Source organism: Ischnura elegans, chromosome 1 (genome assembly GCF_921293095.1).
Source record: "Ischnura elegans chromosome 1, ioIscEleg1.1, whole genome shotgun sequence".
Taxonomy (NCBI): Eukaryota; Metazoa; Arthropoda; class Insecta; order Odonata; family Coenagrionidae; genus Ischnura; species Ischnura elegans.
Genome location: NC_060246.1, coordinates 10,095,416 through 10,116,044, shown reverse-complemented (window position 1 = coordinate 10,116,044; position 20,629 = coordinate 10,095,416). Strand labels below are relative to the sequence as shown.

The 20,629-nt window shown below is 37.1% G+C and overlaps 2 protein-coding genes across 4 annotated transcripts; one reads left to right on the top strand and one right to left on the bottom strand.

Annotated features, from left to right (window-relative positions):
- Positions 1–7: 7 nt before the first annotated feature.
- On the bottom strand, positions 8–5,099 carry LOC124155360. 2 transcript variants are annotated; one of them, XM_046529122.1, is made up of 5 exons: positions 3,956–5,099; positions 3,687–3,865; positions 3,461–3,597; positions 2,538–2,653; positions 8–679 (listed from the first exon to the last, which is right to left on the bottom strand). In XM_046529122.1, the coding sequence occupies exons 1-5, from the start codon at positions 4,786–4,788 to the stop codon at positions 667–669; spliced, it is 1,278 nt and encodes a 425-aa protein (XP_046385078.1). In that variant the 5' UTR covers positions 4,789–5,099; the 3' UTR covers positions 8–666. The 2 variants fall into 2 exon arrangements, with proteins under 2 accessions (XP_046385078.1, XP_046385069.1); XM_046529113.1 differs by having other exon boundaries at positions 8–687; positions 3,956–5,098.
- Positions 5,100–5,314: 215 nt separating this feature from the next.
- LOC124155347 (dynein axonemal assembly factor 5) lies at positions 5,315–19,588 on the top strand. Of its 2 annotated transcripts, none has more exons than XM_046529099.1 (11): positions 5,315–6,191; positions 6,311–6,456; positions 6,541–6,635; positions 6,760–6,894; positions 13,230–13,439; positions 13,533–13,683; positions 13,782–13,943; positions 14,037–14,210; positions 14,293–14,565; positions 18,511–18,702; positions 19,227–19,588. In XM_046529099.1, the coding sequence occupies exons 1-11, from the start codon at positions 5,386–5,388 to the stop codon at positions 19,355–19,357; spliced, it is 2,475 nt and encodes an 824-aa protein (XP_046385055.1). In that variant the 5' UTR covers positions 5,315–5,385; the 3' UTR covers positions 19,358–19,588. The 2 variants fall into 2 exon arrangements, with proteins under 2 accessions (XP_046385055.1, XP_046385048.1); XM_046529092.1 differs by having other exon boundaries at positions 5,316–6,191; positions 14,031–14,210.
- Positions 19,589–20,629: the final 1,041 nt, after the last annotated feature.

The following is a 20,629-nucleotide window of genomic DNA, read 5'->3' as shown; positions in this document are numbered from 1 at the left end:
CATTGGACTGAGTGAAGTTGTTGTTTTAATGGTCATACACAATAGCAAAAGGAGTTAAAAATACTACCATCAAATTATGTATAAGCTAATACTTTAATCAGAGAAAATTTTATACTGTGACAACAAAAATGTTCAGGTACATATAATTTCACAGCATTTATGCTTTAAGGTATATGTCAGGTCTTAAATAATTGTAATGAGAGCATTAAGTACCCAGAATATACATGAGCCATGAAATGCATCCACTTGAAATTAAGTTGAATAGCAGTACATAGTTTCAGCATACACCTCCCCTACCATCCTTGAATTACTCATACCTTTAACACTAATCACTCACGGTCATTCAATCAATTATTTGAGGGACTATCTGATCCTATGGACATTTATCCACCACTTAGTTGATATTAACTATGTCTTGAGAGGCAGCTTCAGTTTAAGAGAGGAAATGTCCACGAGTATTGATTTGATAGATGTCATCTTTGTAATTGAAAAAGTAGTGAGTTGTCGAGGACATAAAGGGTATAGTCATCAGTCATAAACACTATATCTTTTGAGAACATGTTGATTATACACTTCTTCTGCGGTAAGATACAGCTTAGCTCAGTGGCAGCTTTCATATCCCATATTTTAATACTGTCTTCATATGCAGCAAGCAATAAGTTACCATCAGTTGCATACCCTGAAATACTGATACATAGCAGGTGTATGAAAACCATTGAAGGTTAATTTCATTAGCTTGTCAATAAAACTTTCACAGTGAAGGATAAACCAACACAGCCTCTTAAAGTTTATCGATGATAATGTGGCCATACAAAAAAACATAATTAAAATTTTTTTCATGACAATAGCCAGCAGTAAAAGTATTAATTGTGCTGAAAAAAATGGGAATAACATCCTAAGCTATTAACCAATTTCCAAAATTCTAAATTAATATGTAAACAACATGAGTGGAGAGAGGGCAATATTAGCTAAGAGAATGAAGAGATGGTTATGTAATTGCATAGAAAATGCGGCACATTATTTTTACCCAATAAAAGTTGGGTTTAAATAGACTTTGGAGATATGTATGTATATACATACGCCTGTTTTCTAAGTAACTTTTGCAGGCAAATTTTCAGTGACCTTACCCTTTCTCCCAATAATTTTTTGGCAATGGCTTTGCTGAACCCTTCCCCTGATATCGGTTACAAAGAACAAAGGTTCTTCTTCAGATTTACCAACATAAGGGGCACAGTTTGGATACCTACCCCAATGAAATCTCCAAATGAGCCCCCTCACTTCAAATCCTCTGTTCATGACGTACATATTTGTTTTTTAATTTCAACAATTAGGATTTTATTACTCCAGATTCCAGCTCAATAATGGGTAAGTCATTAAACAGAAATATAAGGATTAGAATGTTGTAAAGAAATTGCGATAGATTTGATAGAAAATTAATGCTATTTTCTCATTTCTTTGAGGCTTGATACAAGCACAGCGATGCAACTAAAACCAGGTAATGAATAAAACATTTATGAGGCCGTCTCTATAATAGTAATCATATTCTGGGAGTGTGAAAGAGTCATTGGAAAAGACTATGGTAGTCATAACAAACTGAGTTCCATGATTTTTTAAATAGGACCAAATCACCGATTGTTTTACTTCATTCAAGTCATCATGGGCATGAACTCTCCATCCCATAGACACCTTTTAATAAACCCTCATATGAAAGTTAGTTAAAAGGTGCCTGAGTGATGGGTGTCATGAGTTGGGATGAAGAGTGTCTTTGTGTCATTGTCAAGGCTCCAAGCCTGCTTGCATTTAAAGGAACCACTTCCTATAATCCTACATAAACCAGGGCCATGGTTGAACTAGCTAAAAGTTTAAGATATATTTTTAAGTCTATGCTCATATTTTCTGCTGGAAAATTATATTTTATCAAAACACTTGGTGCCCTTACAAGAATAAAAAAATGGAAGAGCACATAGGAGGCAAGTAGCCAGGGGAACAAGCATTTTCTCATAGAATACAAGAGACTTAATGCTTTCCCAGGTGCAATAAACCGGCAAAAACACCAATTTTTCCAGCGGTAGGTATGGACCATTTTCTCCAAATAGGAAATGGACCAAATGAGCAGGGAAAAAAAGTTTAGGTTCTCTGAAAGGTGCGATGAAATAGCCAATTAAATTAACCCTTCAACGCCCACGAGTGCCATATGGCACCCAGTGCAGTCCCGAGCCAATAATTTTGCAATGCATATAATATGTGAATTTTAGCGTGCATTTCGGAGCATATACTTAGTATAAGATTTCCTCTATTATTCAGCCAATTTGAATTGTGCTGAGCTTAGAGGTATCATATTTTATAAAAATGAACTATGTGTGATTAAAAAAAAACTTTAGGCACTGACAGGTTGAAAGACCAAAGCAGAGCATATATTTTACCCCAAGATAAAACATGTGGCATGGCCATTAACTGCTTGAGCCAAAATCTAATAGTTAATATCATGATTCTAAATGGAAATAACGTTAACCCTACAAATTCAATGACTAACTTACCTTTCCAGATTATCACTTGCATAGGTGTTCAAAAACATCCATTTATTTGTACTGAGATTAATGGCAATTAGGTGGCTCAAACCAGGTTTCCCATTTGCTAGGAGAAATAAGATACCCTGTAAAATCACAAATATTGAACTTAAATCTTTGCTATTTGAAAAAGATAAATTATAATGCATTATATATCATTCAATTATGTCCATCATGGGTGATTTTTTATCCTTAAGTTTGGATCCTTTCATAGCACTATTGGAAAAATTACAGGTCTGAAAACTATCGTACAACCAAGGCAAATACTGTCTTGATCTTGTTTGTTGAATACTAAAATATGATTCCAATCGGTTTGGATTGAAACACCTCTGATCTACAAGGTAGTTTAGAGGGGCAAAGAGGTACAAACTTGCATCACACTAAAGCAAACGGATCATGGTTGTAGTTTAAGGGGGAGAGTTTATTATTTTATGTGTGTTAAAATTCTCCTTGTTGACAGAAGAATAGAATGAAGACAAATAATAATGGACAAAAATTGTTGTTGACGATGCAAAAATAAACAAAAAGGGGAGTCACGTAATAGAAATAGTGGTGTGTTGTACTCCCAATTTTTTGTCCCGAGTACTTATCAATTGTGTTTATTGTATTTATGTAGAAATGGTATGTGTCGCCGCTCCCAAATTTTCTTCATGAAAAACTACTCACGACAATTGCATTTGTAATCTGTATTAATTTGATTTGTGTTATAAAGAAATATGTTTCATGTGGTTTCTTGGTTTGTCTTATTACATACGCATCAATAATTGAAGGAAGAGTTTCTCGGCTTCCAACCGGTAGCTGTGTTATGTTGGATACTAAAGTTGGTGGCTGACTTTAAGCTCCATTACAATTACCCAGAAGGAACCCAATACCTCTTCCAGAAATGGACTCACCTCATCTTCCCTTATTCCAATGCAGGAAGAAATTTCACTGGAAAACAAATCTATTGATTTGATAACATTTCCCGACACATGATTCCAAAAAATGAGGTGATATTCTTTACTGACGCCGATTACAACACATTTAGTTTCTGAAAAAGAGAAAAACAGTAGCGTGTGTGTGTGCCTTCCAATTACAATATTTTGGCAATCAACTTACATGCCTCAGAAAATTTCCTACCATTTAATTGATGGATCGAGAGCAAATAACTTTTAGTTGCAATCAACTCATTCTCAGCAGAAAGCTCATCCAAGGCATCACTAAGTACCCACTTCTTCAACACAGTTCCTTTTCCAGCGATGTGATACCATAAAATAATTTCTGATGAATTAAGTACACAGGACTTTAACACCTGATTTCTGGAGAGAAAGGAGTGCACTATTAAGATAAATAAACTTTCAATCGCCATATTCTTAATAGCTCCACATAAAGATACTGATATCACTTACTTGCATTCAATATGAGACCATGCTATGTTTTCCACTGCCTTAGTGACACCTAGGGCATTACAGCCATACAGTGAGATTTTGGATTCACAGCAGTGGACAATCAAAACTACCGATATCCATGTAATGGGACATAAACGCATTTCGAACAACAGTTTATTTGCACAACTGTCATCCTCACACCGTTGATAGCTATTATCTCTAATAGAGACTGAAATAGAGGCTTTGATTTTCCAGCATTCTTTGCGATCACAAATCGGCAACGAACATTCCCAAAAAGTTATTTTATTCTCTTGTACTATCGTCAGAACTCTGGGGCTATCTTTTACACATTCTAATTTTAAAATATGTCCATCACTTGCTTCCAGACATATCTTACTAAACGTCGATGAACTGCTGTTCGCATCAGTAAAGTCCTTTTGCTGCACATCATGTTCCGAAATCGAAGTATTTACAAAATCGGTACGTTCATTATTTACGCCCATAGTATTATCTACTCCGGAAGCTAAAACTTTCGAACTTCCATTTGATAATAGAGAATCTCCAAGCAAATCAAAAGAATCGTCCAGTAAATCGCATGATATTTCTCGAGCGTCTTCTTTTCTGCCTCTACATTCCGATAATAGAACTGTATCTGGAAGCAACGAGTCAGATATGGAAGGTAAAACCAACGATGCTGTCTTGGCCGCACTTGAGTCATCACTTGATTTTGAGGTTTTTATTAGCTTGGGCATTGGCAGCTGTCCATTCCGGATTTTCCTCTTCTGGGCATGTCTCTCTGCGACACTGTTCACCAAAATTGAACTGTTGAGATTCCATGGGCAGTTGCCAAACATAATTAATCGTTTAAATAATAACTCAGGCTTCACTTCAGGATAGAAGAATAATGCACACTCATCGAAATATCCATGCCATGGACACAACAGTTCACTTGTGAACCACGTCTACGTCCATGATCACGCTTATGAGCACTTTTCACATACACCTACGATGCACCGCTATGAATTTCATTATACAATTACTTTTTCCACCTCTCTTTGTCCGAGTAAACTAATGAATGCATTACCGAAGAACGGCTATTACTACTATTAAACTGACAGTATCACAACATCACAGTTTATTTTGGCGGGTGTACGTAAATAAAAAAGCAACGAAATGGAGGTGAAAAATAAAAGCGAAATGGTGGCCAATTTCGTGCATATTATTTGAAGAATGTTTTGATGATTTATAGTTTTATCAGGAATATTCATCTCATCATAATACCTTAGAATTATAGCATTTTCAAAGTATGTATGTATAAAATTATTGTATCCATTTTTTTCGCACGAATGCGAGAATGCGCTGGTACCGCCCGTTCAATTCCGTATGTCAAGTGTTTATTTGTTTACTAATGGTGGCTATTTTGGTAGGGGTTGTGGAATGAATTTGCGAAAATGCCCTTAGAACGTGAAGAAAACGCCACTGATGTTATTCTTAGGCATTCTTCCTTACTCCTAAGCGAAGATAAGAAGAAAAGAAAGACTGCCCTTGAAAATATTAGGAATGAATTATTCGAAAATAACGAGTGTCAACCTGAATTTCTGGACCAAATATATACTCAGATTCAGAGGAACTTACTCAAATGTTTGAGTGATAACTCTGAGATATGCCGGGAAATATCCATTTCGCTTATTACTGACATACTTTCCACTCTTCCTGCTAACGATAAGTATCTAATTTCCCTAATGCCTATCTTGGCAGAAAGAATCGGTGGACAAGAAGTAAAGGAACCATCAGAAGAAGTGCGACTATTGTCTGTTGTGCTTCTAAAGAATATCATCAACAAGTATGGTTCATTATTGATTCCTTACTTGAACGAGATTATTCAGATATTAAGTAAAACTCTTCTAGATCCTTATCCAATGGTAAAAAGGGAGAGTTGTGAGTGCACATCATGTACTGCTGTGCACTTGAGCAAACAATTCCACATGCAGTCGGAAACAGTCGTAAAACCTCTTTTAAAAGTGATTTCACATCAGCACTTCAAAGTGAGAGTTGCCGGAGTGAAAGCCATCGGTGATGTGATTTTACGTGGGAACAGTAAAAGTGTCGATGATGTCGTTGGGCCGCTGGCAGAGCGCCTATTTGATCAGAGTGTGCCCGTACGAGCAGCGGTGGCGCAAATAGTTGGGAATTGGTTCCTTCACCTTCCAGATAGATATTCATATTTTCACAAGTTGTTGCCCATCATTTTGACATGGTATGAATAATATGCCAAGGGGTTAGATGTTTTATTTAATGAATCTTTTAGAATACTTTTCATCCTATTGCTGAACAATTGTCACGAATTTTCTATTCCGCACTTATGTTTTATTTTAGCCTTATGGATGACATGAATGAGGTCTGGGAGGTTGCAATGGATTACTGGAAAAAGGCTGGCGATCAGTATGAAATGGAAAACGAAAATGAGCTTAAAGATGTTAAAGATTTCATTAGAGAGCCGCCGAGTCACTACCCTCCTACAGGTTGAGTATCTTTTGTATTCTATGAGATGAAGTTATTAGGGCCCATTGAACCAGAATTTTTCTACAATGATTTTATTTCCACAGAGAGACCAAACTTAGGATGCAGGACTTTGGTGAAAAATAATCTAAGTAAAATACTCCCTGCTCTGGTGAAAGAATTGGATGATTGGACCCCAGAGGTATGCGAAAGTTGCCGAGATAATTTTGGTCTTCAGCTCTTGTTATAGCTGGGGGATGTTTGTATTTAATTATTTTTAATATATTCATTAATTAATTAACACTTTTTTCATGGTCTAATTTAAGGTTAGGTTGAAATCTGCTGGTTTGCTGTATCAGTTACTTCTACATTCTGAAAGTGCCATGACCCTCAATTTGGACAGAATCCTTAGCGGACTTTATGTCGCTGCTAGAGATGAAGAAAAAAATGTCACGACACAGGTCTGCATATGAATAGTAATAATTAGAATAATTTGAAACGTGTTGTATTTCAGATCAAGATAAGGCACTTTGAATTTCATTTTATAGAATTTCATTCTGATATATTTAATGAACATTTGATTATTTTAAAGTGATGATGGAAAAAGTAATTGGGTGCAGGCATAGTAAGTTTTCTGCTGCAGAAGGCAGCAACCACTGACTAACTAATAAAACAGTTCGGGGAGGGTAGGTTTAAAACGTTTGGGATTGATTCCAGCACAGAATGAGCCTAAGTGCTCATTATTTTATTATTGGGTTAGTCCTTGATTATCTTTCACAATATCGTGTCGTTTATTACCAAGACATTTTTAAGAGATTCAAGCTTACCTACCCTGGTCCTCGATTTTATCTTAAACTTGAGCTGCACAATCAGTATAACTTCAACCTTTTACACATACCTGAACTATTTTCCTTATATAGTGGGGGACTACAGGTTCTGGAATTCATTGCTGGTGTCACCTTTTAGCTCAGTGTAGCATAGCTTTCCTAACACTTTTTTTAAAACATAATAGGGTATTTTCCTTCATCAAAGAAAACGAAAGGCATTGATTGCGATTCGTTACCTACCATTAGTGTATTCATTATATACAAATTATTTGGTTTTAGAAATCCCTGTTTATACGAATGGCAATGGTCAATTTTAACTGCCTTTGAAAAAGGCCAGATTGGCGCCCATGAAATGCCACTCCACGTGACGTCACAGGGACCTAGTTTCTGTACAAGTAGATAGGAGTTTTACATCGTCTGAGATTACCAATGCATGCATGAGGCACAGAGCTCAGGGAAGCGTCTCTTAATAATCACCTATTAAAACTGCCTATGGTCGGAAAGATTCCTTCGTATGATAAGGTATCAATAATCCTTATTTAAGCCAAGCACTACCTGCTAGCAGCCAGCATCGCAGCGGTGCACATGTCCTAGCCCCAAGGTCACCGCACTTTGCGGCAGCGGGAACCAGAATGACGTCACACGGGCTTTTCCCAGCATTCATACTTACCCATCGCGTTTTCGCGCGCTTGAAAATTTTCACTTTTCATTTAATCGCGAAAAATAGATATCATCATTTATAAATCTAAAAGTGTGAAAAACGCACTCCAGGAGTAATAATATTTCGATTTAGGCAATAAAAAAATAATTGGAAACTACCCTATTGTTTCTTTGGTACTAGAAAATACATTGTTTCATGAATATTTCCTCCTCGACTGGGAATAGATCCATAGACTTTTACAAGCTGTGTTTTAGAGCACCATTCGTTGGTAGTAATGACTTAATATTCCATAAATGTTATGATTCACAAGAGGTCTGGTGATGAAACTTTCAATTGAAACCAGTAAAATCAATAAAAAATTATGAAGCTTGCCATTGCCTTCTGCTCTATCACAAAGTAGATCCAACATGTTTTGCAATCACTATTGAATCTATCTTTGTTATGCACAGGGTGAGAAGTGGTGTAGAAGTCATGCCAAATGGTCAAAGACTAAATTCATTAATGTTGTTTTGCCACCTTGGTCGCAACATTACATCAGATGGAGGTGGTGACAGAGACCTCATCAGCAGTATTGATCTGGTCAAGGCAGCTTTTAATTAGAATAAAGGCCTCCTAACTTCCAGAAATGAAAATTTTGCTTTTAAAAAACTCCCATGCTTAATTCGTTCAATTGTATTAGGCTCAACTATATGGAAGTTAATACTCGAAAATGAGAAGGAGACTTCGTTGTTTTCCACTAATTTATTTTGTCCTTACGACATGTTTCGAACCATAGAGGTCATTATCAAATTTATGTGAAGTGTTTTGCTTTATGGAAGTGAAATAGAAAATTCGTAGGAATGAAAGAAAGAGGAAAAGGTCTTTGAGATGTGTTGCTGGATCAGAGAATCCTTAAAATAGCATTTTTCTCATTATTAGCATGGAATGAGTAGTGACTTATGAAATGGCCCCGTGGAGAGTTGAACAGATGCCATGTCTGTGGTGCTCTATGGCGGCAAGACAAGACATCTGGGCGAGGCATACTATACTAGACATTAGGAACTACAGTTGACCTCAAATCCGGAATCCAGAAACCTGGAAAACCAGAAATCCGGAGCGTTTGAAAATTCCTCCGCGTAGTGTTAAGACTTGCCACCTCATGGCACCACTCTCCGAGCCTTGTTCTGGGATGAGTTAGCACACACTACAAAGATACGCTAACAACCTAGGCAGGGACACGTAGGGATCTCAAATACCGAGTGCAAGAGCCGGAACGCTTTTATAAATTAATTGATTAACAAAATATAGAAGGTGAAGACCAGAAATCCAGACACCCTTTGGTCCCAAACTTTCTGGATTGGAGGTCCTCAACTGTATTAGGAGTCATTATAGAAGTCTCAGTTTGGGATAAAAATGCAATAGATAGATTCAGGAAGGAGGATATGCAGAAATTCAGAGGCTCGTGAAACTGACTGATAGAAAGTGAGACTGAATCGTTGGAAATTTTTGTCTCTGTCGGAAATTTCTGTCTCTGGATCCCTGTAATGTTTAGGGTCATAGCTTACCTACTACTACATTCTGAGTAGTTATGTTTTCCAAATTGTGCTGAGTCAGCAGAAAGTGGGAGAGAAGGCATGCCTCAATGGACCTACGATACTTTTATAATCTTAGAAATAATAATTTTTATTCATCCACAGATGTGCCGTGCTCATAGAAGGTAAGTCAAGTAACATGAAGATTGAAATACAAAATGAAATTATTCCTACTGAAAATCCGAAACAAAAGAAAAATATCTGGAATGAACTCAAAAATTTTCCTCGTTAAATTTATCCACAGTAATAATACATTTGATTCTTTTATGTGACAACATATTTATAAATATGCACATCCATTTTCTCAGGTCTCTAGAAAAGGGAGTAAAGGAGATGTCTCTTTGCAAGTAAAACTCTTTTTCCCCCAGTATTTTGATGATAAGAGTCAATTAGTGGAAATACTCTTTGCAAATGTTATTATGTAGAATTTATGATTGGATGATGTAGTTATGATTTAAAATACAGTGGAATCCTGATTTAAGGTTTTTCAGGGGGGACAAAATTTAAAACACTAAATGCGGACAAACATTAAATGAGGACCTGCCATTTTTTTCAGGTTTTAGGGTCTGTAATGATTGGAATGGCTTTTTATGAATAAAATATATTATTTTAAGTAACTAAAAGGTGCTGCATGCAGCAAAAAATTCATTGATTAAATGTTCTCTGCCCAGTGAGGGTTGGATAATACTTTTCAGGAATCAGCTAAAAAAAATGGGTAGTAGAAATAAGTAGGTAATGAGAGGATGACAATTGTTTTAATGAAATATTTTAAGAAAATTATAATGTACATCAACTTAAAAGTATTCCCACACGGAATATCATTACGGACATCAATGATTCCATTTTTACTCATATTTCAGTCGTCTCGATGAAATTTTAAAATTTTTTCTGTAAAAGTGACATGTAGGTGACTATAGCATTTCTAATATAATAAGAAAAGGTGTAAGTATGTCCTAAAAAATCGTCATTGCAACAATAAAGATGAGTTAAATAAAAGGATAACAGAAGATCGCTAATTCCGAATTCTAAACTACCGAATAACTAGTAAAAGGGAGGTTTATTGGAATTTTGTCAACTTAACGTTTTCTGTAGCGTGCGAAAGATCCACGGAGAAAAAATCATTCGCCTTGACCGGGATTCGAACCCGGATCCTTTAAAACTTAAATCCCGGTATACTTTAAAACTAGTTTTCTGTAGCCTCCGCAAAACGAGGGATTTATGAGCCTTTAAAAAGCCTCCTGTGCGCACATTTTGGATTTCGAGGTCATCCAAAAAAGGAGAATCTTATTTCTAGTATGCCTACAAGTCGATGGTGATTCAACTCGATGATAACACCAGATTGTCATATATCAGCTAATCTCATGCTGGTCGAATGGAGCCGGGAGAAGTTGCTTACGCGGCGCGCTAATCACCTTGACGCCGACTCACCTTGTTTCACCGCAGCTTTTAATAAAATTTGGTTGGACCTTGAATAGCGATTAGCGAAACTCTGTTAAGTGAAAAGGTTTAATCTTCAACAGAACTGGATTTCTTCTGACAAATTGTCAGTGCCTCTGGAGTTTGGCAATTTCGTCAGAGTTACAGTAATGATATCGAAGTAAACCACCAAGGGCAATCCTGCTGGGTTTTCGTATTTTTCCGCGATCTTTTTTTACCGTGATTATGCGGTGATTTTTCCCGGAATGAGCGATTTATTTAGAGTCATGGACCGTGATAATTCGTCAAAACTCCGATTGTCATTCTCTTTTGACATAAAATAGCCCCAGATAAATATCTTTGAATCGACAGCGATATCAACCAACCGCATGTCGGTAAATGGGCTCTGGGATATCTAAATTACGATGTGAAACGATGTTGTTCCGTAGGGAAAGAATGCTCTCTTTCACGATCATGACAGGGGAAACGCTTCCTCGGTTCTTTCTCTGTTCCTCCGTGGAAACTGAAATCTATAGAAAGAATCACCTGGTGAACTGCGCAAATGATATTGTGTCTCCTCTTTTGAAAAGAGAAAGTAGATGACTGGAAAAATATTGGGCTAAAAATGGACTGCCCGTAGAGAGTAGAGTTGAAAGGGGCATAAGCCATAAAGTGAAAACATTACGAGAAAACCGTCATTGGCATTACAAGCCATCAAGTGAAAACATTACGAGAAAACCGTCATTGTAGCGGCCCTCGGAGAAAAACTTGTGTCATCAGTCGTCACGTATCATCGAAGTCAAATTCAAAAAGTGAAGGATAAGGTATTTTGAGGTTATTAAGGGATGACTTTGCTCCATTAGATCGGATCTGATCCAAAAAATGCCTGGTGTTTGGACTAGAAGGGGAGCGAAACATTACGAGAAGACAAATCACCCAGCTAGCGAGTTGAAGGTCCCAATCGCTGCATTCGCGGAAGAAAGCAGTTGAAGAAGCGTTCCCCGGTATTCTATCGACTCTTGGTAAACTTCTATGGGACTCTTCTTGTTGACGAGCAGAAATTCGAAGATTTGGATAATCATTTGCAGGAACCGTCATGAAAAAACGTTAAATTGGGCAAAAAAATCTTGTGCGGGAAAAATTTTTACGACCATAAATGCGGAAAAACGCAAAATGCGGAAACACTAAATACGGATTATTTTTACATTGTTCTAATGGGGAATGAATCGGGACCCCAAAAAATAAACGCTAAATGCGGAAAAACGTTAAATGCGAAGACGTTAAATCCGGATCCGACTGTATCTTGAAAAGTGGCTTAAAGATTTGCTGAAAATGGGCATTTACAAAAATTTGTACCATCATTATTTTTTTAATTGTCAATAATTCAATCATTTTGGAGGAAGACCTCCAAAAAATGATTCTATATATGACCCTGGGAAAATATTCTATGCAAATGGCAAGCAGTTCTTTGTTCATCAAAAAACTTTGAAGCACAAAAAATATTTTAAATTGATTGAATTATATTCATAAGTAATCTGGGTGATTTCTTTGAATTATCTTTGGGTCAATATGGAGACCGTATGAATTGGTTTACTGAGTTTGTGGTTCCTTGATGTTATCGTGTCCATTTCACAAATACCAATCTACCTCTCTTTATACTGTATCTTCAATTGCATATTGTGGCTGGTGACATCCTTAATGGCATCTCGAAAAAATTGTTAGTTTTCATGTTTGATTAGTGATGTGATATGTTTTTATTTACTTTGTAACTATGTAGTACCATCCAGTAACGGATACAGAAAAAACTCTGGGGGGGGGGGTGCAAAAGATATTTTGAGCTACCTATACTTTTATCGTTATGAAAAATAATCAAGTTACATGCTAAATTTAAGATAGTGTTATTTAAACTGATTATACACTTATACAAGACAATGCCATCTTATGATGTAATAAAGTTACAATTGAGGGTCTGCAATATTCGGCAATGCGGGCAGCCCTCAAGGGGTGGGGGGATACACATACATATGGGGGTGCGTGCCCCCTGCATCCCCCATATGTATCCGTCATTGGTACCATCTTGTAATAGATACGTTTTTTATGCAGTTCATTGGAAAAATGTGTAACTGATGTAACTTATACCACTCCTCCCCCGTGGACTCTTAGTGTTTTATTTAAAATTTTGAGCTCATATATTGCTTGTAAAGTTGTGTATTTGAGTGTGGCCATTAACTATTGAGCATAAACTAAATTGTTAATGTCATGGAATGCTATGTTCGATTTTCCGGAATTGGTGATGTGATCCATTCTTTGTGTTTTCCCAGGTGGAGAAATCGGCTGAGTTAATTGGCTATTTTGTACCATCCCACACATACTGTGGTCTCATTTTACCCGTCTTAGAGAATTCACCATCATCCAATCACCTCTTTATTTTTGCTGCTATTTTACGAGGTTCTCCAAAACATGAGCTTCTAAAAGAGCTTCAATCCATTGGGAAGCTGCTAAGTACGGCTGCAATATGTCAGAATATAAAGGTTAGGGAAAATGGTGTTTGTGTTCTTTCATTTGATATTTGCTAACTTGTTCAGCAATGATCTGGAAAAATATCTTTTTTTTTTTATTTTCAGAGTGATTTTCAAGGAAACCTCTTAAAATGCTGCCAAAGTGTAGTGTTGGTTTGCAGTGAAACAAGCTGTGAAATATCGGCATGTTTGTTTAGAATTTTGTTAAGTTTGAATTCTCTATCAGCAGAATCAGATATATCGAAAGCCTCTGAAGGTACATATGTATTTAAATTACTTTTATCTGGAATGGTTTTTCCTGTTTTAATTCAAGATATGTTTTTAAGATTCTATCATCTTCACTCTTTTTTGAAGAACTCTTGTGTAAGTTGAGAGATTTTGAGAAGATTCAAACTAGTGATGAATTTTACCAAAAATATATTGGTCCTGTGCTTGAAGAACTCTCCATTACTGCGGGAAGTTGGTGTGTTTACTCTCCAGAGAGACTGATTTTGGAAGCCATACTCAACAAATCAGGTAACTAAACTAATAGTTTTCCTGATAAATTTTTGCCAAATTTTGCCTCTTTTAGCTGTAATTTGTGAATATGTTGTCTTCCCCGAGGAAAAGCTGTCCAGTGCCATTGGGATCTCATATCTGACATTTTAATAAAATCACTGAAGCCTACCAATGATCCTGAAGTGAAAATAAAATTGTTCACTGCAATTTCACGCATCTTTGATAGCAAGGATAAAGTTCCTGATTCTCTCCTCAGCAAAGCATCTCTAATGATTTTGATACAGAGTAGGTCACTTATATTTGAAAATATATCTTCTTTTCTCTTCTTGATCATGGCGGTGTTTCATGATTTGGAGTTTCCTTTCAGATGCGATATTTCCTAATTTGGAGTGGCATGCAGGCCGTACGGCATCTGCTGTTCGCACTGCTGCTCTTTCTTGTCTCCTCTGCTGTTTGAACTATAACAAAGAAGTTGTGCCTGAATTGGTGTCTGACAAAGATGCATTCCTACCAACTGTTCTTAGCCTTGTGGAGGACGATTCTCACCTATCAAGGCAGCTGGCCTTGTGCATCATGTGCCAAATTTTTGAGAATGGTGGTGAGAAGATGAATGTGGATGGAATTAATAAGGCTGCCGAAGGTTTGGACATATTTCTAATTGCTGCTGTTCATTGAGATGTTCTCTATGCAAGTTGGCTATTTTCCAACTTGAGTTACATGCTGGTTGCAAACGTGACTGAAGTACCCGTTCAAGATCTCAGTCTGTGCAAAAGTGGGACTGATCAGGCTGTCTGCCTTGAAGTTATATACAGTGAGTCCTCGTTCAACGTCACCCCGTTTAACGTCATTTCGCGATAACGTCACGAAAATTTTGGGATTGTCATTGGTTTATCGCACCTTCGCTTCAAGATAACGTCAAATCTTTTAAATTTCGCACGAGAAAAAAGGCGAAGTGGCAGGCGTTGCAGGTTGTTCGTTTCGTGGGCGGTTATACAGTCAGTCTATAAAAAGTGTAAAACGGTGTGTATGTTGTTAATTGCGATTACGGTTTTAGCAAATTTTAGCATCAGAGACATTTCCACGAAAATGTGCCAGAGAAGTGAATGTTCTGAACCAGTGGGAGAGACAAAAAGGTGGGAAACTATAACTTTGGAGCAAAAACTTGATATTGTCAGACGAAGTGAGATATTGGAAGAATTTTAGGCTTTCCACCGTCTACAATTAGGTCAATTTTGAAAGAAAAGATCAAGGAGTTTGGGAGAGTTGCAACTCCCTTTGGCGCAAAACATTTATCACGAAATAGAAGCACCGTTCTAGTGGAAAGGGAACGTTTGTTAAAATTATGGTTTGAGATTGAAGTACAAAAAAAACAGCCAGTTGATTTGGCTAGATTCCATAGAAAGGCATTGGCCATATATGGTGACCTTACCAAAGATATACCTAATCCTGCACCTTTCATAGCTAGTCAAGGCCTGAGACTTTCACGGCGTGGTGTTGTGAAAACGAGTGGTGAGGCAGCCAGTGATGATGGTGAAGCTGCCAGTGCATTCATCGAAATGTTTCGAGAAATTGTTGAGGAAGGAGTTACTTACCTCAGCAAATCTTTAATTGTGATGAGACTGGTTTATTCTGGAAACGGATGCCTTCTAGAACATATATCTCCAAGGAGGAGAAGTCCATTCCAGGTTTTAAGAAGGCTAATGATTGTATGACGATACCTATGGGGGGCAATGCATCTGGTGATATGAAACTGAAACCAATGCTTGTGTATCATTCGGAGAACCCTAGGGCACTTAAAGGGATGCTAAAAAATTGCTTGCCTGTTGTTTGGAAGGCTAATGAAAAGGCTTAAGGGTGACACTGTCTATCTTCAGTGAATGGTTTAACGATCATTTTCTACCTGCCATAAAACAGTACTGCAAGCGAATGAATCTTTCCCATAAGATATTGCTCCTGTTGGAAAACTGCCCTGTTCATCCTCCCAATATCGACAATGACTGTGAGAATGTAAAAGTTGTGTTCCTACCTCGGAACACCACATCCTTGCAGCTGCCCATGGATCAGGCCGTCATAAAGACTTTTAAATCACACTATCTTCGTCGGAACTTTGCGCAGGCAATGGATGCAGTTGAAGGGGAGTCTTCTGTAACTCTTCGCGAGTTTTGGAAGTCATACAACGTGAAAGACGCAATAGAAAATATTTCTAACTCATGGAAAGATGTGAAGTGCTCCACAATGCAAAAGGCATGGGGAAAGGTTCTTCCTGGCAATGCTGTTGGTTTCGAAGGGTTTGAGGATGATGAGGAACACATTCATGAAGAAATTGTTGGAATCGCGAAGGACCTGGGCCTGGAAGTTTCTAATTATGATGTGGAGGAGTTGATTTCATCCCTTGGAGAGGAATTGTCGACAGAGGACCTCCAAAATCTTGAACAACTGAATGCTTTTGAAGAGGCCAAGGAAGATTCCTGGGAAGTGGAAGCGAAGCAGGTTAGCGCAAAAAACTTAAGTGAAGCCATAACACTAATTGAGAGGGGAATTGGAATTTTATGAGACTGTGACGCTGACTTTGAGAAGAGCTCACGTGTGTGTAGGGCTATTGAGAGTGATATGGCCTTTTACAGGGAACTCTACTGCGACAAAAAGAAAGTCGCCACTCAGAAATCCCTCGACGCTTATTTTTTAAGGGCTGCCAGTGATTTTGCTGATTCCCTTCCATCCACATCCAGGCAAAATGTGTAATGTAAATTTAACTAATGAAAACATCGAAGTAAGAATCCCCGAGCGCACTTTTTCACTTCAAACATGGTTTCTTTTCAATTACAATTTTTGTTAAAAAAATTTCAAAAGTGTAGTTTGTCCTTCGACTTCTATACAGTTCTGAAACTATTTATGTGTTAAAGCAAATAAAATGTTTGAAAAGGTTTGATTGTTTATTCCATTCTCACTATGGATCTTTCATAGTTACGCTGTGCAAATCCCACCAGGTGGCATGAAATGCATTCTTAGGTAGGTGCGCCGGGTTTACTTGACATAATGGTTTCCGGGAACCTAAACAGTGATTTCAAGGCATTTTTCCGTGTAGAACTTGAAATTTTTGTCGTCACTTTTTTTACCGTGTTCACAATAATTTTGGTTCCTGTAACTGCGACAATTTTTCAGCGATGATGCACAGGCGACGCCCACCCGCCTCAATTCACAATCAAAACCATCTCTTCGATTTCATAATCCCAGTTTGCCCGCCCTCGTTCATTTCCGCCATTTTGACTTCGCTCCAGACCGGTCCGAAAAGAAATTCTCATAGGGCCTATGGACCAGTGCTCTAGAGCACTTCCATCTGTGGCGTCTGGTAGCGGAAGTAGCATTCATTGGACCGCACCCCATAGCGAAGCCGAAAAGCAAATGCGGGAAGATACAAAAATGGAGAAGGATTTACGTCACTGCTGCTATTGTTGTCGATGAAGACAGGAACTCGTATTTATGCCATAGTTTGGCATTCCCATCATAAAATATGCCCCAGATATGATGCGCTAAAATTTTTTCGCATAGGAATTGTGAGGTCTAGGAGCCGATATTCACTTTTTACATTGTTTTTTATGGGATATTATGTTTCGATTAACGCCATTTCGTTTATCGTCACATTTTTCAGGAACGGTAAGTGACGTTAAAAGAGGACTCACTGTGTAGCATGAAGGAAACATGACTATTATCAATACATCAAAGTTGTACGAAATTCACTTGTACAGAGTACAAAGGCCAGCTCCTTTTCCTAGGCCTAGGTGGTTCATGAGAGTTTTGTTTAGGAGTGTCTGAAGGCTTACCTGAATTCAGCCCTTATATTAGCAGCCCTATGCTCTATGCTGTAGGCCAGCGTTTCCCAACCAGTGGGTCGCGGGCAGAATTTAAGTGGGTCGCGGCGTGGCTCTTGAAAATGTACCAAATTTAACTGATTCTCCAGATAATTTTAATTTTATGCATGTGTCATTTTTATTATTTTTTTAACATAAAAAATCTTGGTGCAATGCTTGCCTATTACATTGAAACAAAAACAATAGCGTATATAAATACCAATTGAGTGTACAAAATGTACACATACGTATTTGTATGTGTGTGTGTAATCATGGGTGGGATTGGGGTGGGTCGCGAAAATGGAAAAAATTAAAAGGTGGGTCGCTAGACATAAAGGGTTGGGAGCCACTGCTGTAGGCCACTATAATTTCCTTATTTTCTATGCCAAAGCACAGAAATAGTCAAAATTAACAAATGCAAAGTTTGAATACATTTTAGGCCAATAGAATCATGCAACTTAAATTGTTTTGCAACATGCTAGCCTGGTTGCACCTAACCAGTTGGAAATGGATTTCAAATCATTTGCATTTCAGTGGACCCGCCTGTGGCTACCTATTCAAGTACATACATTGCTTATGTTAATTCACCAAAAGGTTGCTAGCTCCACTGATTTGGAACTCAAGTTGAAAAGCTGTCAACCTACATGTGGACCTCTTATCAAATAATACATTAGTGTTTTATTTGGCTAAACAATGATGTAACTAAATTCTTAATTATTGCCTTTTTTTCATTCCAGTGATTGTAAAGCGCCTTGATGATGTCAATGATACAGTCAGGGTGACATGCCTTCAAGCTATAACTGTCATGCTCTCACATCTTCCCTCAAATTATGACCTTAGCTACTACAGACCACATATTTTGTCCATATATTCCATTGCTCTAATTCATTTGGATGACCCAGATGAGAAATTCAATACTCTTGTGCTTGGTAAGAAATTATTTAGCATATGTATTTTGTTTTTGAAGGGTTATGAACAATTTTAATTCAAAGTGGGAAATCACTTGGAGGAGGCAACTGGTAGAGAAGAATTGTCAGTGTAAATACATACAGCTTGGGGAATTTTCCTCTTATGTCACATATTTCCTCTGGTATGAATATTCTTTGAGATCCCTCTCAAGATAGCATATTTCAAATCACTAAGCATGATATATTTTTAATATTGTCGATATTTTTTGTCAAGGGTGTATTATTCAATATTGAGTTACAATTTAAGATTCTTTGATACATCTCGTCATTCACATAAATAGCGGGTTTACAAAGAAATGATGATCCAACTAAATTAGTATGACTTTTAAGAGGATAAGAATCCTGTAGTGCCAATTTATTTACATGAGTGAAATGTATTTTTTCCTAGTTTTGGTCGGTAGGGGATGATAATGAATTATTCCAATATAAAGTTGCTTTTCTTCCATAAACTCTCCTCTTTAACGAGTCATCTTTATTCATTTCAGATATGTTGAAGAAAATTGGTAAACTGTTGCCAGGTGAATTACATGAAAAAATAATGAAGTCTAAAAATAAATTTAGAAATGAGGCAGGTTGTGAAGAGCTGTTAAAACACTTAAAGAACGTTTGCATTTGAGCTAAGGCGTGAATTATTAATTTTTAGAGCCTGAATTGTCTGTATGTTAAAACATTTTCTTTCATTCTCCAATTTTGAAAGAAAATATTCCTCGTATGAATTTTTTGCATTTATTGTACATTAACTTTACTTCTGTCATGTGGGCACATTTGCATGAAAATTGTTCTTTTCGTTACAAAGATACTTTTGTGGCCATGTCGTTCACAAATGGTAATAAAATAATGGAATTATTTCACATCTTTCATTTCTAAATTACTCTGGAAAATTTTCATAATATAAATTATATCTGAGACAATTATGCTAAAGGATTCTTCTCTGATAACACTAACATTATCCTAAACCTGGTAAAATACCTAGTTGATGTTTTTGAGTGAAGGAAATATGTATGTATCTTCTTTATGGACGTTGGAATTTGTACAAATATAAGAAAATCCATGTTGTTGGTACAAATCGTAAAAACATTTTACCATTGCATTTTTAGCTGAAGGAGGTTCCACCGAGAAATGAAGTGAAAGCCATTTCTTTTAGAAGCTCAAATTAGGTAGTCCTTGGTAACGCATTTCATCAGTTGAAGTTAGAAAACTTGGCTTTCCATGCTATAATTTTTGAAATTGGCATTTAAAAGTCATAAGAAACCAATGAGTACTTGTGGCAAAGCTTAAAATGGGTGGATGGAAAATCGATCACAATCACAATATAAATGTCGCTTTCACGAAAAAATTATAGAAGATGTAGAATAACGGTTACGATAGTGCAAAAAAGCTGCTGGTCACCAAGTTGATTTTAAAGATATTAACATATACTTGCAACAAAAATAGCAGAAATGGTATTGTTTCCAGAAAGTGGCATGGTAGGCAGTCATGAAGGCAACCATATTCCACCAAGGAACATTACTTTCCAGCAGACAGTTTTCAGCAGTAGTAGGATTGCTTCTTTGTAGATTTTGAAAAAGCACAGAGTGAATTGGCTAAAGCTGGTGGGCACATATTAGAGAATAGCCTTAAATCATGAGAATACATGGTATGTTATGTTTTTGAAATCAGTTTATTGGTCAGACCAATCAGTTGACGCAAAAGATAAGGCTGACTGTTGGCTATTGCTTGGTAGGATATATTTTAGAAGAGTTTGATGTAGGTATGAAAGTGGGTGGATTTATTGTTTAAGTCAAAGAAGTTAATGGACCACATGACTTAGTTAATCCTGACTCTATGAAATATAGGATGATGTGTGGAACATTGAGGCAGTCCAGGCATTGGAGTTATTTTTAAAATG

Coding starts and splice junctions, on each gene's coding strand:
- LOC124155360 (XM_046529113.1), bottom strand. CDS start 4,788: ATGTTTGGCAACTGCCCATGGAATCTCAACAGTTCAATTTTGGTGAAC. Junction 3,598..3,686: donor CTCGATCCATCAATTAAATG/GTAGGAAATTTT, acceptor TCTCTTTTTCAG/AAACTAAATGTGTTGTAATC. Junction 2,654..3,460: donor TTGGAATAAGGGAAGATGAG/GTGAGTCCATTT, acceptor GTGATTTTACAG/GGTATCTTATTTCTCCTAGC.
- LOC124155347 (XM_046529092.1), top strand. CDS start 5,386: ATGCCCTTAGAACGTGAAGAAAACGCCACTGATGTTATTCTTAGGCAT. Junction 6,636..6,759: donor TGGATGATTGGACCCCAGAG/GTATGCGAAAGT, acceptor GTCTAATTTAAG/GTTAGGTTGAAATCTGCTGG. Junction 14,211..14,292: donor TCTAATGATTTTGATACAGA/GTAGGTCACTTA, acceptor GTTTCCTTTCAG/ATGCGATATTTCCTAATTTG.